The following is a 22498-nucleotide window of genomic DNA, read 5'->3' on the forward strand; positions in this document are numbered from 1 at the left end:
TTCCCTCAAGTGGATGACCTAAGGTTTATCAATCCGTAGGAGGTGTAGGATGAAGATGGTCTCTCTCAAATAACCCTGCAACCAAATAACAAAGAGTCTCTTGTGTCCCCAACACACCCAATACAATGGTAAATTGTATAGGTGCACGAGTTCGGCGAAGAGATGGTGATACAGGTGCAATATGGATGGTAGATATAGGTTTTTGTAATCTGAAAATATAAAAACAGTAAGGTAACAAGTGGTAAAAGTGAGCGTAAACGGTATTGCAATGCTAGGAAACAAGGCCTAGGGTTCATACTTTCACTAGTGCAAGTTCTCTCGACAATAATAACATAATTGGATCATATAACTATCCCTCAACATGCAACAAAGAGTCACTCCAAAGTCACTAATAGCGGAGAGCAAACGAAGAGATTATGGTAGGGTACGAAACCACCTCAAAGTTATTCTTTCCAATCAATCTGTTGGGCTATTCCTATAAGTGTCACAAACAGCCCTAGAGTTCGTACTAGAATAACACCTTAAGACACAAATCAACCAAAACCCTAATGTCACCTAGATACTCCAATGCCACCTCAAGTATCCGTGGGTATGATTATACGATATGCATCACACAATCTCAGATTTAGCTATTCAACCAACACATAGAACCTCCAAGAGTGCCCCAAAGTTTATACCGGAGAGTCAAGACGAAAACTTGTGCCAACCCCTATGCATAGGTTCATGGGCGGAACCCGCAAGTTGATCACCAAAACATACATCAAGTGAATCACGTGATATCCCATTGTCACCACAGATACACACGGCAAGACATACATCAAGTGTTCTCAAATAATTAAAGACTCAATCCGATAAGATAACTTCAAAGGGAAAACTCAATCCATTACAAGAGAGTAGAGGGGGAGAAGAAACATAAGATCCAACTATAATAGCAAAGCTCGCGATACATCAAGATCGTGCCAAATCAAGAACACGAGAGAGAGAGAGATCAAACACATAGCTACTGGTACATACCCTCAGCCCCGAGGGTGAACTACTCCCTCCTAGTCATGGAGAGCGCCGGGATGATGAAGATGGCCACCGGTGAGGGTTCCCCCCTCCGGCAGGGTGCCGGAACAGGGTCCCGATTGGTTTTTGGTAGCGACAGAGGCTTGCGGCGGCGGAACTCCCGATCTATTCTGTTCCCCGATCGTTTGAGGGTATATGGATATATATAGGCGGAAGAAATATGCCAGGGGAGCCACGAGGGGCCCACGAGGGTGGAGGGCGCGCCCAGGGGGGTGGGCGCGCCCCCTGCCTCGTGCCTCCCTCGTTTCTTTCCTGACGTGCACTCCAAGTCTATCGGGTTGCTTTCTTTCCAAAAATAACTTCTCCAGAAGGTTTCATTCCGTTTCGACTCCGTTTGATATTCCTTTTCTTCGAAACACTGAAATAAGGGAAAAAACAGGAACTGGCACTGGGCTCTGGGTTAATAGGTTAGTCCCAAAAATAATATAAAAGTGTTTAATAAAGCCCATAAACATCCAAAATAGATAATATAATAGCATGAAACAATCAAAAATTATAGATACGTCGGAGACGTATCAACCGACAGGCGGTCATGGGAGCAGGGCTCCGCCTGACAGGAATGGCGTCGGGGGGAAGTGGCAACAGTGCCGCGCCGGGCGGAGATCCCCGCCTGTACAGATCACTGTGGCCACGCCCGGCCCTAGATACGGGGGGATGGGCTATACTGCAGCCTCACCCTGTCTTGCCTTCTTAATGGGGGCGCAGACTTTGAGGGCGCCATGGGCCGACTGCTAGGAGCCGGCCTCTCTGGAGGCCGCCTGCTAGGAGTCGGCCCGTCTTGGAGCCGCCTTCCTGAGCATGGTCATCTTCTGGCAGTCGGCCGTTCGGCCAGCCGGCCACCAGAAGGCGGCGCTTTGTCTTGACGTCTTGAGGGGCGCAGCCGGCCCCGATGTCTTGAAAGGTTCTGGGGCTCGGGTTAGGCTACCCGTGGCCCATTACTCCGACAACACCCGGGTTCCAAAAATCCACTCTCTATTAGTAGTTAACTACAAGAAAATTCTATTTTATTAAGATATGACCCACCTTACCCGAATCTTGGAGTTCGTGCTACAGACGGCTGCAAATTACAACCCGCTTCTTTTCTTTCTCCTCTTCCCTCTCTTTCAACTCAGAAACAATAACTTCGTTTACATCACCTTATTATACTTGCTCTAAAAGCAAGTACAATAGAGTGACATAGACAGACTAGTATAAGAGATGTCACATCATATTTTTTTTCTAGAGTACGCCAAAAGCGTACCATATTTTTATAGAAGAGAGAAATGTTGATTACAAGAGACCGTGCCAGACGACGAGCGTCAAGACGGGACCTCCGACTCTCCACAAAAGAAAAAAGCCTACTCTCTCACAAATCTAGCTAAGCCCTCAACACCTACTCCCGCTGACTTCCAAAGTTTGATCTCCTCGAGAATTAGATGCACTAAGCTTGTGTCCGGTCTGAGTTGGTCGTACCTACTAAACACTCTTGCGTTTCTTTGCTTCCATAGGTGCCATGCGGTAGCAATGACGAAGGAGTCGAAACCTCTTTTGACCTTTCCTCGAAAAGATGCACGTGTCCTCTCCCACCATGCCATGAAAGTGTCGTCGTGGTTTGGGATTTGTATGTTGGCTTGTAGGAACTCGAAGCATCCGTTCCAGACTTGTCTCGCATAGACACACTGGACTAGAATGTGATCCATAATGTCCTCTTCCTGGCAGCAGGTATAGCAAGGCGACGTAGTCTCTTGTAGTCCATGTCTAGTTCTACGGTCCGATGTCCAAAGCCGGTACTGGGAGGCCAACCAGGCAAAGATTTTGCATTTGAGAGGCGCCCAACTTCTCCATATTCGGTTGGCCGTGGCGGAACGAGTCAAGCCATGGCACAACCTCTTGTAAGTGGACTTTGCGTTGTAAGTGCCTGACGCATCGCACGGCCAAGTGAACACATCTGCCTCCATCTCATTCCTGATCACCGTTGCTATGGCCCACTGAAGATGAATGAGCTGCAAATGGGCAGTGAAGGAGAGCTGTCCTTCGATGTCATGTAACCAGGCGTCCTGGAGTAACGCATGCTGGACTGTTCTCTTGCTCTTGGTTCGCTTATCGACCATTGCGGCAATTAGAGGGGCAATGTCCTTAATTGCGAAGCCGTCCTGTCCGTCCAGAATAGGACCGTGGTACCTTCTCCAACTTTGATTAGAACACTGCTTTTGCTTCCTCGTTGACCATGACATGTAGACCTTGCCAAGGCCGATTGGGATCTGTCCTTCTAAGCCATTCCCATCGGACACGCATGGCCAGACCTTGAAGTTTAAGGTTCTTGACGTCCAAACCACCGAAACAAGTCTGTCGGCATATGGTCTGCCATGCCACCAAACATTGCCCTCCGTTGACTGCCTCTTTCCCTGCCCAGAAAAAAGCTCTCATCCACTTGTCCAGCTCTTCAAACACCCATTGTGGCGCGTCCATGACAAGCAAGTGGTGGATCGGCCTCGCCGAGATCACACTTTTGACTAAGACAAGCCTACCCGGCCTTTGTATCAGCCCACGCTGCCACGTCGGGATGAAGTTTTTGACCTGATCAAGCATAGGCTGCCATTGAACTTTGGTAAGCTTGTGGATACCTAGCTGCAATCCCGGGTATTTGCAAGGGAAAACTCCCATTTGACAGTTAAAGAACTGCTGCACTCTTTCGGCATCTCCTGGCTGTCCTTGGACGAGTATTGCTGAGGTTTTGCGATAGTTGACTCGCAGGCCGGAGGCGTGGGCAAACACATGGAGCACTTCCCTAGTACAGGAAAGGTCCTGCTCTGTGCGGCGCACAAATAGTGCAACATCATCTGCGTATAATGAGAGCCTCTGGTTTGCGTATAGTGCAACATCATATTTGTGGCTAGCTAAGAAGAGGAGAGAGAATAGAAGCGGGTTGCAAGCTTAAAGCCGTCTGTTCCAGCAATCTTTATGAGAGAAAGATATGAGCCATGTATTAATGATTTGGCATACTGATATGATTAACTATTGTATGCGTGGGCTATTATGTTGGCTATACTATTAACCACGATCGCATTGGTCAAGTAGTGGCAATGGATAAGCACAACGAAAATTCAAGTACCTAATAGGCATCTCAAAAGGAGTACACCAAGCTGCGGCTATGTTTCTTGGGGACAGAATCGGATTGGACGCGATCTACGTCCTTTCTCGGCTCTCGGTGCACCCTCGCCCTCTACTTTGGATCTCAAGGATCTTCTAGCTCATTGTTGACGGGAATGCTTCGAGGCAGGAACCTGAAAACTAGCCCAGACCCGCTCGCTGGACATAGCAGTGGCCATGCGTTTCTCCGCGTAGTATCTCTCTTACCTACTCCCTCCGTAAAGAAATGAGTATGACCACGTGGAAGATTGGTGATTAACAAGGCGTCCCTGCCATGCCGAATTAGTGGCGTCGATAAGCACAACGAGAGCTCAAAAACCTGGCCATACCACCGATCATGGGGGATACGTAAGCTGTCACTACTAAATTCTATCGTCAACAGTGAGAGCATTGGTCTTCTAAAGCCGGTGCTCCTATATATGCACTCGTGCCATCCATCAGCTGGCTACCGTGTCCACTCCTCCATAGAATTCCTCGGCTTCTTATTGCAAGAGAGCACGAGCACCTCATGAGCGTACGCGCGCAGGCATTCTCTTCTGTGTTCGTCTCAGCTTCTGACTGTCAATGAACAGCATATGAAGAAGAAGCTAATCCTTCTTGTTTTTGCCGCCGCGGGATCTTAGCTGGGTGCACACCGGGCTTCACGGGTCTCATTGCGGCAACAGGAGATCAGGGTTCGGCGCGGGTTGGAGTCGACGTAAGTGGCACACTGAATCTCTCTACGGTCTGAGAATTTTCAGTGCGTAGTTTCAGAGTTCTTCCACCGAGAAATCACACTTCACCTACCTACCTCTTGCAGCAGCAGCTAACACTTGCAGTTCCGGTGGACCTCGTCAGGATGACGAGCCCCGCGGCGACTGGCGCCCGGCAATGCTGTCGATCGGGACGTTCGGGACAGTCGAAGGCCGCAGGGGCGGAGCTCACATTGCTCATGAGCGCCAAGGCCATGGCCACAGCAGCGGCGGAGGGAGAGGGCGACAAGAGGCGTCGCCTGACGCCGAAGAGGTCACCGAGTGGAGGGATGGTCAAGCACAGGTCCTTCAGGAAATTCATGTCAGCTGCCTTCAGCAACTTCCTGCCCAAACCAATCTTCAGGGGAACAACACCTGGACCGACACCCGCTCAGGTGCTGTTACCCAACGTTTTTCTAACTGTTTCTTGCTGCCAACTTCATGTGTTCTAAACACTCATATGTCCCTGCATGGTTTTCTTCATGGCAGATACCCTGGCCATTACCCCATGACGACATACCGAGCGATAACTGGGCGATGTCAGAGGCGACGATCAAGAGCTACCGAACGGCGCATTTGCCTTGGAGAAGCAAAGCGACGGGTGAGGAACAAGGGAGTAAATGGATCAAAACAGATTCAGAGTGTAAGCTTATCTTTGACAGAGTACCAATGCTTGCAAGCTGACCTAGAGCCTAATATGTACCTCAATTCCCCAGATATCGTGCTGGAGATCTGAACTCACAAGATGGCGGCGAGGAAGAAAAGGAGGACCGGGTCCTGATACAATTTTCTTTGGGTACATGTACATGCCTGTATCCAAAATGTTTTGTCATCTGTAACACTACGTTTTTGTGTCCTCTACCGTTATGTAAGTGGGCATTTGAGTAGTTTTACAGTTTGACTTGGTGATAGGTTATCCTAAGACCAACACCAATGCCCTCGGTAGCATCTGGTGCAAGCAAAGTGATATATGCACATACTTTCTCCTCAACCATCAAATGTACATCTGGTCATTCAAGTATACAATAGAATCTGATTAACCAATAAACTATGGAATCTGCAGATATTCAGGCCCGCATCAAAACCATCCTTTTGCCCATATGATTAGTATTATTAGAGTGTTTTAGCCTATGACCTGCAAATTGAATATGAAAGAAGGTAATCCCTACTCTCGTGATTGCAGCGTACATTTAGCAAGCCCGGTTTGAGCTCTCGCCTGGGTTACCAAAGGAAGTGCATATGTTTCCTATTCTGTTGACCATTTGGAAGATGACTCTGTACTCAAGGCACCATTCTTAAGAGATTTCAGGGTATCACATTCCTCTGGAAATCCCTTGAAGAGCATCTGCATGATTTTTCAATTGCAATAATAGTTAATGTCTCTTTCAATGATTAACCCAAAAAACAAAGCCATGATGGAAAGTACTTGTACTAATAATTTAAAATGCACTGAAACAATGACTCAAGTAGTCATACAATGAAATGAAATCTCTACTACTTAAAAAATAACGTAAGGTTCCTATTTCACTTTTCTTCCCACCATCCCTTCGTCCAACCTTCCAAGCATGATAATCAATCGACTCAATTTACTTATCTTCTGAACCAATTTCACTTTAATTTACTTACCAACCTTCTGATCAAAATATAAGGTAATTCACGGGCAGAATTTGATGAATCTCTATCTCTACTACTTAAAAAGAACGTAAGGTTCCCATTTCACCTTTCTTCACACCATCCCTTCGTCCAACCTTCCATGCATGATAATCAATCGACTTAATTTACTTACCTTCTGAATCAATTTCACTTTAGTTTACTTACCAACCTTCTGATCAAAATATAAGGTCATTCACGGGCGGAATTTGATGAACATTTATTTACACAATCATATTATTATGGACAGGTAAATCACAAGCTAACGTACTAGAATAATTATACCCCATTGCAACGCACGGGCATTGTTATAGTAAAAGATAAAGACTCAAAGTGGTTCTCAACATATTTATGCATATCTTTGTTGTCATTGCTTTCCAAACCAGTCCTCCAATGATTACCTCTCAAACCACCTATATGCTTAAGAGGCGAGGAAGATATTCATACCACACCCACGGTATAATATTGAAGTCTTTCTCAAGAGGGCGAAGGGCCATCCAGAGGCGCTCGCCTAAAGTTGCGCGGACCTTCAACACCGCAGAAGGCTCAATATCTGCCTTTCATTTCAGCAACTTTTCATATGAGATCCATCTATCTATTTATCGTCTATGATGCTATTTTTAAAGGTTTTAAATGTTACATGTGAAGTGCTTATGTGGTACTTGTTTAATTGGTGCTTGTGTATTGTTGTATTAGCTATATGGTGTACCGTGATGTCAATTATAAAATATTGGTGGGCATTTGATGGGTATGAAATATATTGTGTGTTCGGTCTGAAATCGCGGTGAACATTTGTTGGATATGACATGTAAATTTGTTTATTACAAGAAACTAGCTAATTGCCCATGTGTTGCAACGAGGGCATACATATTCTGGTGGTTCAACATAAATCTTGTCCGACATATGCCTTACGCCCACTTCTAGATTTTGGTAAGATTAAATTTGATTTGATGATGAGTAGGGGAAGGCAATGAAATTTATTATTTAGTTGTGGTTTTGATAAGATTTGATTTGATTTGGGTATGGGTCGGGGTGGGAGTAAAGTTTTGATTTAATTGAGTTTTTAGCAGGATTAAATTTGGGTAAGATAAGGGAAATGACCGATTTGGTTTAGATTTAACTTCAGGTTACTTTATTTATATTGATTTTTATTTTATGCGGCATCGGTTAACATTACCAAAAAAAATCAACAGAAAACCAAAACGAGAGAGAACGTGGGGAGGAAAAAATTGAGGGAAGAGGTAAGGCGAACCTATCAACTCCCATGTTAATAGTAGAGATAGATGATGCGAAAATTCGTTTCTCAGCCCAGGCTCAGCTACACCTGATATCTTAGCCATCCAGTGACAGATCCGCGCCGTAACTTGTATTTTATCAGGTATTCCCACTGTATGCAACATAAAATTATTGTGGGCCATCATCTCATTTAATGTGGCTGCCGTTGCCACGGGCTAAAGGAACGGCTCGTCCCTCACGGCTCTGGATTTTCCTTGGGCCATCCTGGTCCATCTGCGCTCCAGCCTGACATTCAAAATTTGAATTGCAGCACGCTACACTAGACCCTGCACAAGCTGCCTGTGCGCCACGTGTTTCTTCCATTCCCATGAAACCTACCATACGTCGGCACTACCCACACATATTTTCCGGCAACAAATTTAATCAAACCATCTCGCCTGTACGCCACAAATTCACTCAACCAAGCGTGCAAAAAACACTACGATCACAGAAACGCCAACGTTTTCATAACCAGATTATTTAAAATTCCTCACTCCATAGTGACACCATTTGTTCGATCTCTTCGAATACAACGAACAAACACACAATGTTTTACAGTCTTACAACATGGAGGAACAAGCATGGACAGCACACCAGAAAAATCCCCAGATCAAGCTATAGCCCAACAAATTTAATTCTGCACGCCATGTAATGGTCATGTGCGTGAGTTCCGGCGGTGCCCCTCGATTCCACAGTTTTTACACTTGCCGGGCTTTACATGGCTGCTTTGGTGCATCCCCGGGCATGTCGTTCTTTTGTGACCTTCCCAGTCATCTGATGCTACAGAATCTTCGTGCGTTTGCTCAGCCCTTCTCCCAACTGTTTGTCAACCTGCCTGTGTGCTCGAACTCGCCACACTCACACTCAAATTCATTCCCGTCTTCCTTGATGTTGACCTCATACACCACTCTACACCATTTTTCACGTTTGGCAGCATTGTTGTGTGTCAGATATTTCTTCCCCCTCTCAATCTCATTAACCTTCTATGAAGTCCCTTCGATGAGTACCTTGCCCAAACCGCTTGAACATAGCCTTCGTGTATATTTTGCTCGCATGACGCTCAATAGCCAGATTTGTTCGCCTCACAGCACCTGCATGTAAGATCAACTTTCAAAGGTCATCACGAGCAAAAATAAGATGCCAAATCAAAAATATTTACCCAAAAGATTTATGTCTTCGACATACTCGGATCCATATACTTCCAATCATAGTTCTTTTCTCCTCATAGCTCTCCTCCCTCTCACCCATCGAACTAGAGACGAATGTAGTGCCTCACAAATATAAGCATAGCGCTCTCGCTGCATTTGGTGCTTGTAATCTTAGCGCAGAACACACCCTTGAAGTAAGGCTTTGCGCACTTAGTTCTAACTAGAAGCGGTTGCGTGCTTTGCTGCGCCGCCTAGACTGTACTTAACCTTCTTTTCCGCGGAAGTGAAAAGGTTGGTTTGACACATGCACTGATGCATTAGTAGTTAGCAAAGACACTCCGACTCAGCTATGAGGATTTTGGGCTTATCCAAATATTGCTTGCTAATTCCTTGACCAAACGCTCATTGGATGATAAGCACTCATCCAAAATTTGCTTGCTTGAGGTGGATTGACTTATCAAAGGACCAACATGCATCCAATCTATCTGCCAGATCTCCCAAGACACCTACTAAGTCTTCATCACAGAATCATCCCTGAAACGGCGAGAGATAATTTTAGAAAATTATTGTGTTGAATTATGAGTCGCATTGAGCTGAAATATTTGTCCATTGTTGTGATAACAATTCACTGCCGGTGCTTATAATAAAATAATGAGACCAGTCATCATATGGGTGTGGCATCGGTTGGCTTAGATGATCGAGGGAGAGATTTTGTTATGGCAATAGTGTAAGCTGAGTATAAGTGCGACAACACCGTCCTAACAGTATTTGGTACTGCCCATCTTAGTGGCAATTTGAAGGCAAACGACATAAAAATGGCCAGGCTTAGTCCATTTACAAGAAAAAAAAAATCCAAAATTTAGTCTGAAGTTCATAATTAGAAGTTCAGCAACATACAAATTTAGAAACGCTTAACTTGACCAAGCATGCTGTCTAAATCAGCTTAAATTTATTCAACACCTTTCCAGGTTCTACCATATTGTTAGAACTGCAGGTCCCTATCACTACGTGATTGGACATTTGTCAACCTATACCCCCACTTTAGAGAAAAATGCTTATATATCACTGAAAAACGCCTAGTTTCATCATATCCACTGAAAAACATTATTCATTCGATACGACTCGCTTCCAAAATCTCTTCATTATTTTCCTTCACTGTTAGATGGGAGTTAATGAGCTTACACCTAGTGCATACCATTTTGTCATGGTTTAGAAGTGCCATTTTGCACCATCTGTGCACGGTGTGTGGATACACTTTTGAATTGCAACTTCCATAGCTCTCTTCTGATCTGCACGATTTGTCAAAAAGAACTACTCAGCATCACCAAACGCAAGACAAGCACAAATAAATACTGCCAGGCAAAGTTAGTACAGTGCAAAACCTTGTTTGTTGCAGGTATGCCCATCATCCTAAGAAATTCTGCAAACACCCACCAGTATAACACTCTGGAAATGGTGGTTCACCCGAACAAAAAGACCGAATGGCATGTCATACAGACTTGTCTTGTCACTGCACCTGCATGACCGGCTGTTCTTCACCTCCGGCTTCCCCTGCACATCAAGGTCCACCAAATAAGTAACCAACGGAAACTCACTTCGCCAAGAATCATCGTTTGTCAAGAAACAAAATGAACATCAAAGCATTATCTCTCACCGCACAGCCGGACAGGATCTCCTGCATTATCTTCGTGCTCTTATCGTTCAATCTACTCTTACCATAGCGTATCCCAAAGCCAACCACCCACGAATACAAATTGTAAAAGTCATACGCCTCACCCGACAAGTCGAAACTCAGACCAAGTTCAGGTTTCACCACACTCTTACTAGGTTCTTCTGCATATTTCTGGATGGATTGTTCCAGGGCGGTGTACTCCCCAGCCTCAACCTGAATTTTGACACAACCTTGGTATAAATCGAACAATGCATGAACAATCAAATCCTACAGAAAATCATCCACTCTAATATTCGCAGTGCACTAAACATTTATCACACTACGCCAACACACTCGATGAGTGCTGAAAATAATCTTTGCCAGACTCCTTAGCAATTTTTACTTCCTACAAAAAGATGGCCGTATTGAACTGATAAGAAATTTGTTTGCATTACCTTGGTCCAGCCAGGTGCTTCGTGATTCACCTCCCCCGTGGATTGTGGAGACCTAGTTGGCGAAGCATTCTTCCTTCCCCGGATCTCGCGGCGTGGCAGTAGCGCCAACGGCACCGGATCTGGATGTTTCAAATTATCTGCTGACTCCTCTCTTAGTGGAAACCTGGGACACAGCAAACGAGTCACCGGCGGCGGGGGCATGGGGGTTCGATTCTACGGATCGCGGGGGGGGGGGGGGGGGGGGGGGGGGGGGGGCAGGCGCTGGCCTAGGGGAACTCACCGGTCGACTGGATCCAGTAGGAATTCTAGCCCGCCGTCAGCTTACATCGCCACGCCGCCGGCAGAAGGAGCGGTCGCCGCACACGCCATACCCCCCTTCCCTGGTCGGTTTCACCGCTTGTCAGCCGCCCACACCTGGAACACTCCACAATTTCCCCATTTGGTGGACCCCACAGACACGTCCACTGCCGTGAGCCCGTGAAGGCTCAGGCTAGCACGGAACGACCTCGAGCGTTCTGTTCCACGTCCCATGACGACGCCTAACGATGGGCGCGGCGAGCTACGAAAAGGGACCACACGAGCGCACTGTGGAAAGGCGTATAAGTCTCGTAACCTCATTTTTTCGCGCTGCAACTCTGTCGCGCGTGTCAGACTTTCTGCAATCTCAACGCAGCAGGCGAAGGCTCAGATTTCGGGCTCATTTTTTTTTAGATCAGCCAAAATGGCTTAAACAGAGCTTACATGAGGTTTACAATCACTTAATAAGAGATCTGTTAGCTCATCAGGGACACCTGCGAGAATCCTACATTCCCCTTTTCTTCTTGCTAATCCTGCCAGCTCATGGGCCATCTTGTTTTGATTTCTACGGACTGCCGACCAGGTGATAGACTGGAAGATCCCGGTTTGGGCTTTAATGTCAGTTATGATGTGGAACAAAAGGGATCTTTCTGTGAGGTTCTTCTTCAGACGATTTATCAGGTTCAGACAGTCAGATTCCACAACAACATGCCCGCAGTAGACGGTACTCAGTTCCGCTAGTCCCATCAACACCACTTCGGCCTCTGCTTCCTCAACACCTGCACTAGGGTTGATTCTTTTACAGACCGACACCGCAACAATACCTTTGCAATCTCTAGCGATCATTCCCAGGCCTGTTTTGTCGCTGTCTCGCACAAAAGACGCATCCGTGTTAATCTTCCAACTACCTGCCAGCGGGGGGATCCAGGGCCGAGACTAGTTCGATGAACTCGCTACCTTGCCAGACACCGCAGGAAAAAGGCTGATTTTGCCCGCAGCGTCTGGTTCAGGCCCCGACGCTTGCATGATTTCTATCTCGTACTTCTGAAGGAAATCTGCCGACACCGAGACCAGAGCTTTCCCTTCACCATGTATGCAGTCTTCACGTAAGTACCACGCCCTCCAGAAGAGTAGTAGAATTCTGTCTCTGGTTTTTTCATTACATGTGTCCAGCAAGCACTGCAGCCAGTTTGGTCCAGTGTATGCAAAACCTTTCTCAGTTGGCAGTTCCCACCTATTTCTTATTTCCATCCTCAATGCCCGGGCCTTAGTGCAGCTAACAACTGCGTGGTATTCATCTTCATCTCCCTGACCGCAGATAGGACAAGTTGCTAGGACCTCCAGCGTCCTACGTTGTTTGTTCTTTGTCGCAGCTAGAGAGTTTGTGGCAACCCTCCAATTGAGGATTTTAATTTTCTCTGGCATCTTACCTTTCCATACTAAGTCCCATATGCTCCGGTTGTTGGCCTGACATAAAGAGCTTGATGCAGTAGGTGTGCTTCTGCTCTTGATTTTCTCTGCCAATTTGTATGCACTCCTGACACTGAAAACTCCTGAATTTTCATGGTTCCAAGCGATACAATCCTTTATCTTTTTTGTTGGAAGTCTGATCCTGCAGATTTCGTCTGCGTCATATGTGGGGCAGATTTGCCGGATGAGTTCCACATCCCACTCGTTTGTATCAGCTTTTATTAACTGGTTTACCCATCTGAGCCTGCAGTTACGTGTAAAAGAGGCAGCCTTCAGACCACTTCTCCTTGGAATCCAATTGTCTCGCTGGATCCGAACACTTCTTCCGTCCCCAATCCTCCACACTACGCCTTCCTTCAGGAGTTCTAAACCAAACTCAATCCCCCTCCAAGCCGGTGAGGCGTCAGCTGCAAAAAATGTGTCTAAAAGCTCACCATTTGGGTAATATTTGGACTTTAAGACCCTAGCACGCAGGCTGTCTGGATTCTGTAACAACCTCCATCCCTGCCTCGCAAGGAGTGCTTGGTTGAACGAGTGCATATCGCTGAAACCCAAACCACCTTCTCTCTTTGGTTTGGTCATTTGATCCCACGCCATCCAGTGTACTTTCCTATGGTTTTCCGTGTCTCCCCACCAGAAATCCCTAATATTTTTTCATACTTGTCACAAAACCCAACTGACATTTTAAAAACTCCCATGGGGTATGTGGGCAGGGCTTGTGCCACTGATTTCACATTGACCTCTTTTGCCGCAAAGGACATGAATTTTTCGTTCCAGTCTGAGCATCTTTTGGAGAGACGTTGCGTGATCGGTTGGAAGCACCCATTCTTCATTCTTCCCTCGGGCATAGGAGGCCCAAGTATTTACTCTCAAAGGAAACAGAGGTCACCCCGAGCACATTCTTTATGCTCCCCTGTGCCTCAGGTGTACAAAGCTCACTAAAGAGTAGTGAACACTTTGCTGGGCTGAGAAGTTGGCCTGTACATCCTTGGAATCGATGCAGAGCGTTCTTAATCACCCTTGCTTCCTGCTCGGTTGCCTTGAAGAAGAGGAGGCTGTCATCGGCGAATAGAAGGTTAGAAATCCCCTGGCTTCCCCTAGCAATTTTGATCAGGGTTATGTTTCCATTTTCCACCTCTCTGTTCAAAATGTTAACCAGGCCATCAGCCACCAGCAGAAACAAGTATGGGCTTAAAGGATCGCCCTGCCTGAGACCTCTAGAGGGGGTAAAATATTCCATCAGTTGACCAGTCCACTTCACTGAATAGGACACCGACTTGACGCAGCCCATGACCCACTTTATCCAGATTCGATCAAAGCCAAGTATTTGAAGGGCTCCTTCCAAGTAGCACCAATCAACCCTATCATACGCCTTTGCCAAATCAAGCTTGTAGGCACAATGGGTATTGAATTTACTTCTAGAGTGATTTATCCTGTGGAAACATTCGAACGCGATGATAGCGTTGTCCGTGATCATCCTTCCTGGTATAAAGGCGCTTTGAGTTTTAGAGACAATCTCATCCAAAAAAGGCCTGAGGCGGTTCACTAGGCACTTTGACACCACTTTGTAAATAACATTACATAGGCTGATCGGCCGGAAATCCTTAAGGTATTGTGGATTTTTGCCCTTCGGGATGAGGCATATGACAGTATCATTAACCCCGGGCGGCATGATTCCTATCTCAAAAAAATTCTTTACTGCAGTAGTGACATCTTCTTTGACCAAGGACCAGTTTCTTTGGTAGAATCTAGCAGGGAATCCGTCCGCTCCCGGTGCTTTTAGGGGGCCAATTTGGAACAGGGCGTTCGCTATTTCTTCGTCAGTGAAGTCTTTGGTCAGCGAGTTGTTCATCTCCGTGGTTATTTTAGGGGAAATCAGATTCAAAAGGGCACTAGGATCAACTCCTTTGTCAGCCGTAAACAGAGTCTTAAAGAACTCAGTGGCCATTTTCTGTAACTCCTCCTCTCTCTCCACCCAGCTGTCGTCCTCTCTTTTCAGTTTCCGAATAGAATTCTTTTTCTGGCGCCATGTGGCCTTACGCTGAAAATATTTCGTATTCCTGTCGTCCTCTCTAAGCCACTGAATTCTAGACCGTCGTTTCCACATGATCTCTTCTCGCAACAGCAGTTCATCAAGCTCACTTGATAGTTTCTTCAATTTTGTCTCTCTAGCCTCCGACTGACGCTCCTCCAGAAGTTTACTTATACTGTCTCTTACCCTTTTTGTTTTGCGAAGGACTGAACCAAAGTTATTTTTACTCCAGCGGGTGAGAGACCCTCTCATCGACAGCAGCTTACCTGAAACATCAGCCAGATTCTTTGCCTTCCCCTTCTCCATCCATACTTTCTCCACTGTTGTGTGCAAAGATGGTAGGCGTTCCCACATCTGTTCATAGTGGAAAGTGCGATTTTGTTTTTTGCGCCAAGTATTCATACCTATTTCAACCAGAACCGGGAAATGGTCTGACCTTGTAGAGCAGATGTGGGTTACGGTGTGTTCTTCAAACAGCTCACACCAAGCTTGGGAAGCGACATCTCTGTCTAACCTTGCTCGAATGTTTTTGTCTCCGTGTTGCTTGTTGTCATATGTCCAGATGGGACCTTTGTAACCCAGATCATGTAGCTCACAGTACATTAAGACCTCTCTGAAATTTTGCATTCTTCTCTCAGATCTTTGTGCATAGGAAAGATGTTCATGTTGCCACATGGTCTCATTAAAATCGCCTACCATTAGCCATGGCTCACTCAGATTGCGGAGCAATGTTTTTTAGCAGATTCCACATAAGGTGTCTATCTTGTGCCCTTGACTCGCCATATACAAAGGTCCCTCGCCACTTAGGACAGTTGGGTTCAGAGACAATCACATCAAAATACCTCGGCCCATACGAAAGAACTTTTATTTTTATTGAATCATCCCAATACAGTGCTATTCCAGCCCCTTTGCCTTTACCATCATGGGTGAGGCAATGCTTTAATCCCAATCTCCATTTTATGCCTCTAACTTTATTCTCGCACTGTCTAGTTTCAGTGATGAAGACGATCTTGGGCTTATGGGTATGCACTAGGCATACTAGCTCCTGAACTGTCCGGGGCTGCCCGAGGCCCCGACAGTTCCAGCTTAGCACCGTCATGGCTCCTGGTAGGCGCCATCATCGGCACCTACCAGAGGACTGGCAGCCCCGGGGCCAGTTGCTTCCTTTCCCTCCATCTTTCCCACCTCATTTATGCCATCATTTCCTGCTGTACCCTTTACCTTCTTGCCCTGATCAGTACCATCTTCCGACGCTCTTGTCTTCTCGAGGGCTATCCCTTCTTCACCTCGGTCACTTCTCTTTCCCAATACTGATACCTGCACCACATCCACACTGCTAGCAGTTCCTTTACCCTCAGTTTTTTCCTTCTTGTTGGCTATAGCCTTTCCTGCAGTTGTTACGTCTCCCTCCTCCGCTGCCATCATTCCTACCTTCATCCCCTGTATCTTTGCCTGAACCCATTCTTGCTCTCTGTCAACACCGCTGGTGCCCTCAAGGGAGACGCACCTGAGCCGGTGTTAGCAGTTAGGCCAAAACCCGGAGGCGCGACAGTTGGACCAAAACCCGGAGGGTATTCTGGCGTGGAATGACCACTGTTTTGCACCGTCCTTATCTGCATCTCTGGTATCTGTGTCACGCCTGGCATATTTTGGCTCAAGGTTCCAGTTTCGGCATGCTCTTTCTTCAGGTTCTGCAGGGCTGCCTCAGCAGGCCCTTCACCCAGTTTAATTGCACTTACTGCAGCAATCGCGGCTTGCACCAGGGGATCCGCCATCACCGCTTCCGGGACTCCGTCGTACTCTCTCATTGCGAGCTTCGGGGGAGCAGATCTGATTCCACCACACCCCTCTGACCCAATGTGGATGAAGCATCATGCACTGCATGCATCCGGCGCAACATACCCTCCCCTGCCATTTTTCCTTTTCAGTGGGGATCCGCGCAGTGCTGCCGTAAACCTCATCTTTTGGAGGTCTTCCGGCAGCTTACAATCGCGCTGTCCGTGGCCTATCCTACCACAATACATACAAAACCTTGGCAGCCTCTCATACTTCACCTCTAGGGTGTACAAGTTCTTTACCTCATCCTCACACATGCCTAGCTCACGAGTTTTAATGTCTCTGGTTAGAGGCAGGTCTACATCATGCTTAATCCTAACTCGTAAGAAATCCCCCCATATGTTTCCCTCGCTGTCAGTACCAACAGCAAGCACTTCCCCCAACAAGGCGCCGAGCTGCCAGGCCACCGGTTCCGAGAGCATGACTAGAGGAACATCGTAAATCTTAACCCAGATGGGCATATGGGCGATCTCAACATCACCTGGTGGCGTGTTCCCATCTGCGGTGACCATCAGGAAGGCATCACCCTTGTAAGACCACGGGTCGTTGTTGATGATGAAGCGTCTGTCTCCCTCTCGCTCGAATTCGAGCAAGTATCTATTGTTCTTCAGCTGGGTATACTTCATCTTGCCCCGCAAGCCCCACTTGTCTCTGAGCTCTCCAAACAGGCCCTCCGAGCTAAAGGCCTGTAAGGAGAAGAACAGTCCGACAACGAGCCAGCGGGTCTTCAGCGCTGCCCTCTCCTTTGACAGGTCCAGCACCACCACATAAGGTGATTGGAAATCCATGGCCCCCCGTCCCTGGCTGCGGGACGAGTCGCCATGGAGCACCACCCGATCGCCACCACCACCGCCCCCGTTGGAGTCGACGCCCTCCGAGGCATGCATCGGGCCCTTGTTCTTAGTTAGGTCCTTGCTCGCCATCTCTGACTCTTGGGGCTGTATGGAATACACTGTGATGTTTGTGGTTTACTTTCAGAAATTGAGTCCCCTTTTATCAAGTGTTCTGATGATTCCGATCCCTTCAAATCCGGAGCAGTGATTTCCTCCTTGACAATCTCTTGATACTGATCTGATATCACACTTTCTTTCCTGTCCCGATCCGAATGAATCTCAGGGTCACCCGTCTGTGTCAAATCCCTATCAGCCTGTCCAAAATCACTCTTACTTTCCCCAAACATCGTCTCCAGATCAACCCTCATGGAGATCAGTCTATTTCGGATCCGCGCCATATCATTTTCCTTCTCCTTTTGCTGATTCACTCCCCCCTTAACAAGATTCACCTCCCTTCCATGGCAGCTCCTCGCGAGATTTCGGATCGACTCCCTTGTTTTCAACCAGGACACGCGGAGTCCCAGGGGATCCGCATCGACGCCCGTGGCCCAATCAAACTTCACTTCTCTCTCAATGACAATCTCTCTGATTATCTGGGATCTGGAATTCTCACCTTCGATCTCCTGGAGCGTGGTCGCCAATGGCGCGATCTCCGTCTCCGTCGCCTCTTTCGCCCCTGTCATTTCCCCCTCTTACTTGTTTTGAAGCCCCAATTGCTGTCTAGGCCATCCCTTCAACCCTACACAATTCTTGTTCTTCTCTGGTGACGACACCCCACCCCGTACCTTAACCAGTCAACCCTTAGCATTGGACGGCATTGTTGCGTTGTTCCCGGCTCAAGTTGTTCTGTTATGGCCTCATTTGTGCCTGAGCACCAAATCGCCTCATCCTAGATGATGGGCTAAACCTACTTATTGGGCCACTGCATTGTACACGGTTCCGTACAAAGGTGTGTGAGCAATGGCCACTCACAACACACCTTTTTTGGATAAAGGGCGCTTTTATTATCTCAAAATGTAGCATCAAGCGATACAAAATATTTAGAGTATCACCCGGCCTCTGCATAATTAGGATGCACACAGCCAAACATTAAAAATCTGACAAGAAAAAAAAGACAATTCGGCAACAATAGAGTCCTATAGACCGACACTATGCCTATGTCGAAACAGTTGGTGGACCGATACGGAGATTATGCTGCCACCCATGTTGGGTAAAAACTCCATAGCCACCTGCTCCAATCGCGTACACACCACCTTGAATAGCGGTTGGTACTCCGCACGTTGTAGCATAGACCACATACAAAGCGAGTGCGTACAGCGGAAAATAACCTGCAGAGGAGAAGCATTTTTGTCATTAAAAGCCAAATCGTTTCTACATAGCCAAAGCGACCATAGTAAGGCGTACGCTCCCACCCTTATTAGCGTTTTGAACCTATTTGAAATACCGTCCAACCAATGACCAAAAATCTTGGCAACACTTGTGGACGGATACAAATTTGACGCTATTTGGATGACTGACCACGTAGAACGCGCAAACTTGCATTGAAAAAAGAGGTGTTTGATTGTCTCATTATGAGTACAAAAACAACACTTCTTACTTCCTGGCCAGTTGCGTCATGCAAGGTTGTCTTTGGTTAGCACAACACCTCTACGAAGATACCACATGAATATTTTAACTTTTAGTGGAATCTTTGCCTTCCAGATTTTCTTGTTATTGCTCTCCGGTACCTCAGAATGCGTGAGCGCACGATACATAGAGTCTACCGTGAAAGACCCTTATGTAGTAAGGTTCCAGCGAAACACATCACGGCCTTGCGTCAGGTTAATCAGATCCAGACGGGATAAGAGATTATGCCATGACATAAGTTGGGTGCCAACCAAATCCCGCCTGAACGAAATATTTGGCGGGGATGAGCTGAGCACCTGCGCAATAGTATTGTTCTTATCGCGAGCAATGTTGTACAAGGCTGGATATTGTTCTCGGAGACTGGCATTGCTTAGCCAGATGTCTTCCCAGAAACGAATCTCCGACCCGTCCTTTATCGCGAAAGACCCAAAGCGAAAGAGTTGTTTCTTTGCCGCCATTAGGCCAGCCCAAAAGTGTGAGTCGCCAGGTTTCCAATATGCCTGAGACACCGCCTTTTGGCCTAGATACTTGTTGCGCAGCATGGTTTGCCAAACACCATCCTCACTAAGAAATTTGAACAACCATTTACTAAGTACACACCACACCTACAAGTTGGGCATGTGGTATGGACGAACCACCACATACAATACCATCGTAGACAACATGTGCGATGGACTAAGTAACGCACACACTCCATATATCGTATCGTATTCAATGACTGACTCTATCCCACACGATTGTTTAATCTCCAATCATGTGTGATACGTGGTTGGAACGCAAACGTTTCTCTCCGGCAAATCGCGGGCAATGAATTTCTCAACCCCACACAATTTTGTGTCTCTAATCGTGTGTGATATGGGGTCCGAACGGAAATGTTTCTTCTGTGATGTCGGATGTATGACAGACCTTCCAAGTTTGGTTCATCATTTGCGATAGCTCACCCCATCGCACGCATATACTTCAGGCTTATCATCTGTGCAATATACGGACCTATCGAATATGGTGGCGTGTGTGTTGCATCCCCTATCAGGCAAATATTCACAACCAATAGACCCAATCTGTACTATTACCTCCGTTCTGATTTATTGGTCCCTTCAAATTTTGTGTCAGAGTTTGACCATAGATTTAACTAATAAAATAATGATGCATGTCACTAAAAATTACCTCGTTAATTCGTATTTGAACATAGTTTTCGATAATATTATTTTTGCTGTATAAGCTATACTTTATTAATTTAAATCATGGTCAAAATATGACCCTAAATGATAGGGATAATTAATTGTATTCCCCTAGTTGGGTCACACTTGACAATTTTACCCCTAGTTTACAAAAATCCTTGGTTTTGCCCAAACCACTTCGCTCCTCACTACTAGGAAAAGGCCTGCTAGTGGCGCACCTGTTTTACCTACTAATGACGCACTACAGATGTGCCACTAGCATCACGCCATTAGAATTTTTTACTAATGGCACACCACAGGTGCGCCATTAGTATAGCCATTAATATCTGGTATACTAATGGCGCATCAGGCAGTGCGCCCACATAGAAGTGCGCCATTACTAACTTTTTTTTTCAAATTTTTTTCAGAAATATTTTTTTCAATTTTTTTTCGTTTTTTCTTAATCTCGGGTCACTATGGCTTAATCTCGGGTCAATATGCTTAATCTCAAGTCAATCGCACTCCGTGGTCAAACTTCCCAAAAGGTCAACCATCCTCACACTACTCCAGCCCAAGCACGCTTAACTTCAAAGGTCTATCCAACCCCAGCACCAGCTCACTTAACAGGCACTTGTTGATATGTTTAGCATATCAATCCTATTAAACCTTGTTTATGTCTAGGACTTTGTTCATGTTCATGAGTGTGATGAAATTTTGAAAAAATATTTCAAACTTCCCGGTCATATTACGTGTCATATTTTGAAAAAAAATTCATTTTTTTTAAACCAATTTTTTTCTGTTACTAGTGGCGCACCTAGCAAATGGTGTGCCACTAGTAAGTTTAATTTTTTTTTCATTTTTCTCCCCTCCAGATCTTAAAAGCCCCGTATCTTTCGTTCTGTTAGGTTTTTTGGGATTTTGAAGATTATGAACGGGGTTCCCCCCATTCAATTCATATGTAACTTTTCGAGTAGATGATTTTTGATATAAAAAACTTTTTAATCCGAGTTCGTATGCAAAAGTTATGCCCATTTTACAAATTCCAGAGAGATTTTGCAAATAAAGTCGAAATTCATATTTGTAAATTTTCCCAACAACTAGACCACATATCACATGGGATTTATTTTTTTTGATATTTCCATCATTTTCTTTTATTTTTTCTAAAACTGAAAAGGCGGTCGGGGGGGGGGTGCATTCGGTGGAATTTTTGGGCAAAACTAGTAATGGCGCACCACACCGCACCGAGGGTGTGGTGCGCCATTACTAGTTCCCCTGATGCGCCATTACTAGTTTTGACAAAAAAATAAAAAAAAATTGTTAGTAGTGGCGCATCGAGGGTGTGGTGCGCCATTAGTATTTGGACACTAATGACGTACCAACACATGGTGCGTCATTAGTATATAGTAGTGGCGCACCACGTGTGTGGTGCGCCATTAGTGTCCATATTATCTATAACCCTTTTTCTAGTAGTGCCTCTTATGCTTTTGCACTTTGATTGGTCGACCGTCACTTTGAAAAAGTTTCATCTGGGAATGACATTCATGGAAGTCCAAAATGGTTTTGTTTTGGAGCATCAATTTTATTTTTTGCCACCACTTCCACAAATATCATTCCCAGATGAAACTTGGCAAGAACTCAAAGCATTGATCAATGTTTGCCACCAAAAAATTATATAATTTCAACTTTTTTTTTCAGATTTTACTTTTCATGGTGAGATCATATGAGCTCAAACTGAGATAGGGACTTTCCAACACTTTTGGCATAAATGCAAATGACATGCACATTTAGGTGATGTTTTTCTGAATATTTTGGTATCTTATTTGCATTTTTTCCGAGTTAGTATGAATTTGTGATGAAGTTTTAAAGTGATGGTCTAACAGTTTAAGGGCAAAAACATAAGAGGAGCGAAGTGACTTGGACAGAACCGATGATTTTTGAAAACTAAAGATAAAACTGCCGAGTGTAACCTAACTACTACCTCCATTTCAGTTTACAAGTCCTGCGCGTATACCTAGGTTGTCAATTCTATCACCCTAATATAAACTATATAACACAAAAATTATACCTTTCGAAAGTAGAAACTCTGAAGTTTATGTTGGTACTTTTTTGTAATATATGATTTGTATTAGGTTGGTCAAAT

The 22498-nt window shown here is 45.7% G+C and overlaps 1 protein-coding gene and 1 long non-coding RNA gene across 3 annotated transcripts; both read right to left on the reverse strand.

The window, feature by feature from the left end:
* Positions 1–8315: 8315 nt before the first annotated feature.
* Positions 8316–11523, reverse strand: LOC109753468 (uncharacterized). 2 transcript variants are annotated; one of them, XR_005755030.3, is made up of 7 exons: positions 11388–11523; positions 11108–11270; positions 10656–10886; positions 10384–10552; positions 10197–10290; positions 9039–9535; positions 8316–8944 (listed from the first exon to the last, which is right to left on the reverse strand). It is a non-coding gene; the product is annotated as an uncharacterized lncRNA (long non-coding RNA). The 2 variants fall into 2 exon arrangements; XR_005755031.3 differs by having other exon boundaries at positions 9013–9535.
* A 5254-nt stretch (positions 11524–16777) lies between these two features.
* Positions 16778–17629, reverse strand: LOC141021975 (uncharacterized). The gene has a single exon (XM_073497844.1). The coding sequence runs from the start codon at positions 17627–17629 to the stop codon at positions 16778–16780; it is 852 nt and encodes a 283-aa protein (XP_073353945.1).
* Positions 17630–22498: the final 4869 nt, after the last annotated feature.

This window comes from Aegilops tauschii, chromosome 4 (genome assembly GCF_002575655.3).
Source record: "Aegilops tauschii subsp. strangulata cultivar AL8/78 chromosome 4, Aet v6.0, whole genome shotgun sequence".
Classification (NCBI taxonomy): Eukaryota; Viridiplantae; Streptophyta; class Magnoliopsida; order Poales; family Poaceae; genus Aegilops; species Aegilops tauschii.

Excerpts from the sequence above, each read along its gene's own strand:
- LOC141021975 (XM_073497844.1), bottom strand. The coding sequence starts at position 17,629 with ATGCATGCCTCGGAGGGCGTCGACTCCAACGGGGGCGGTGGTGGTGGC.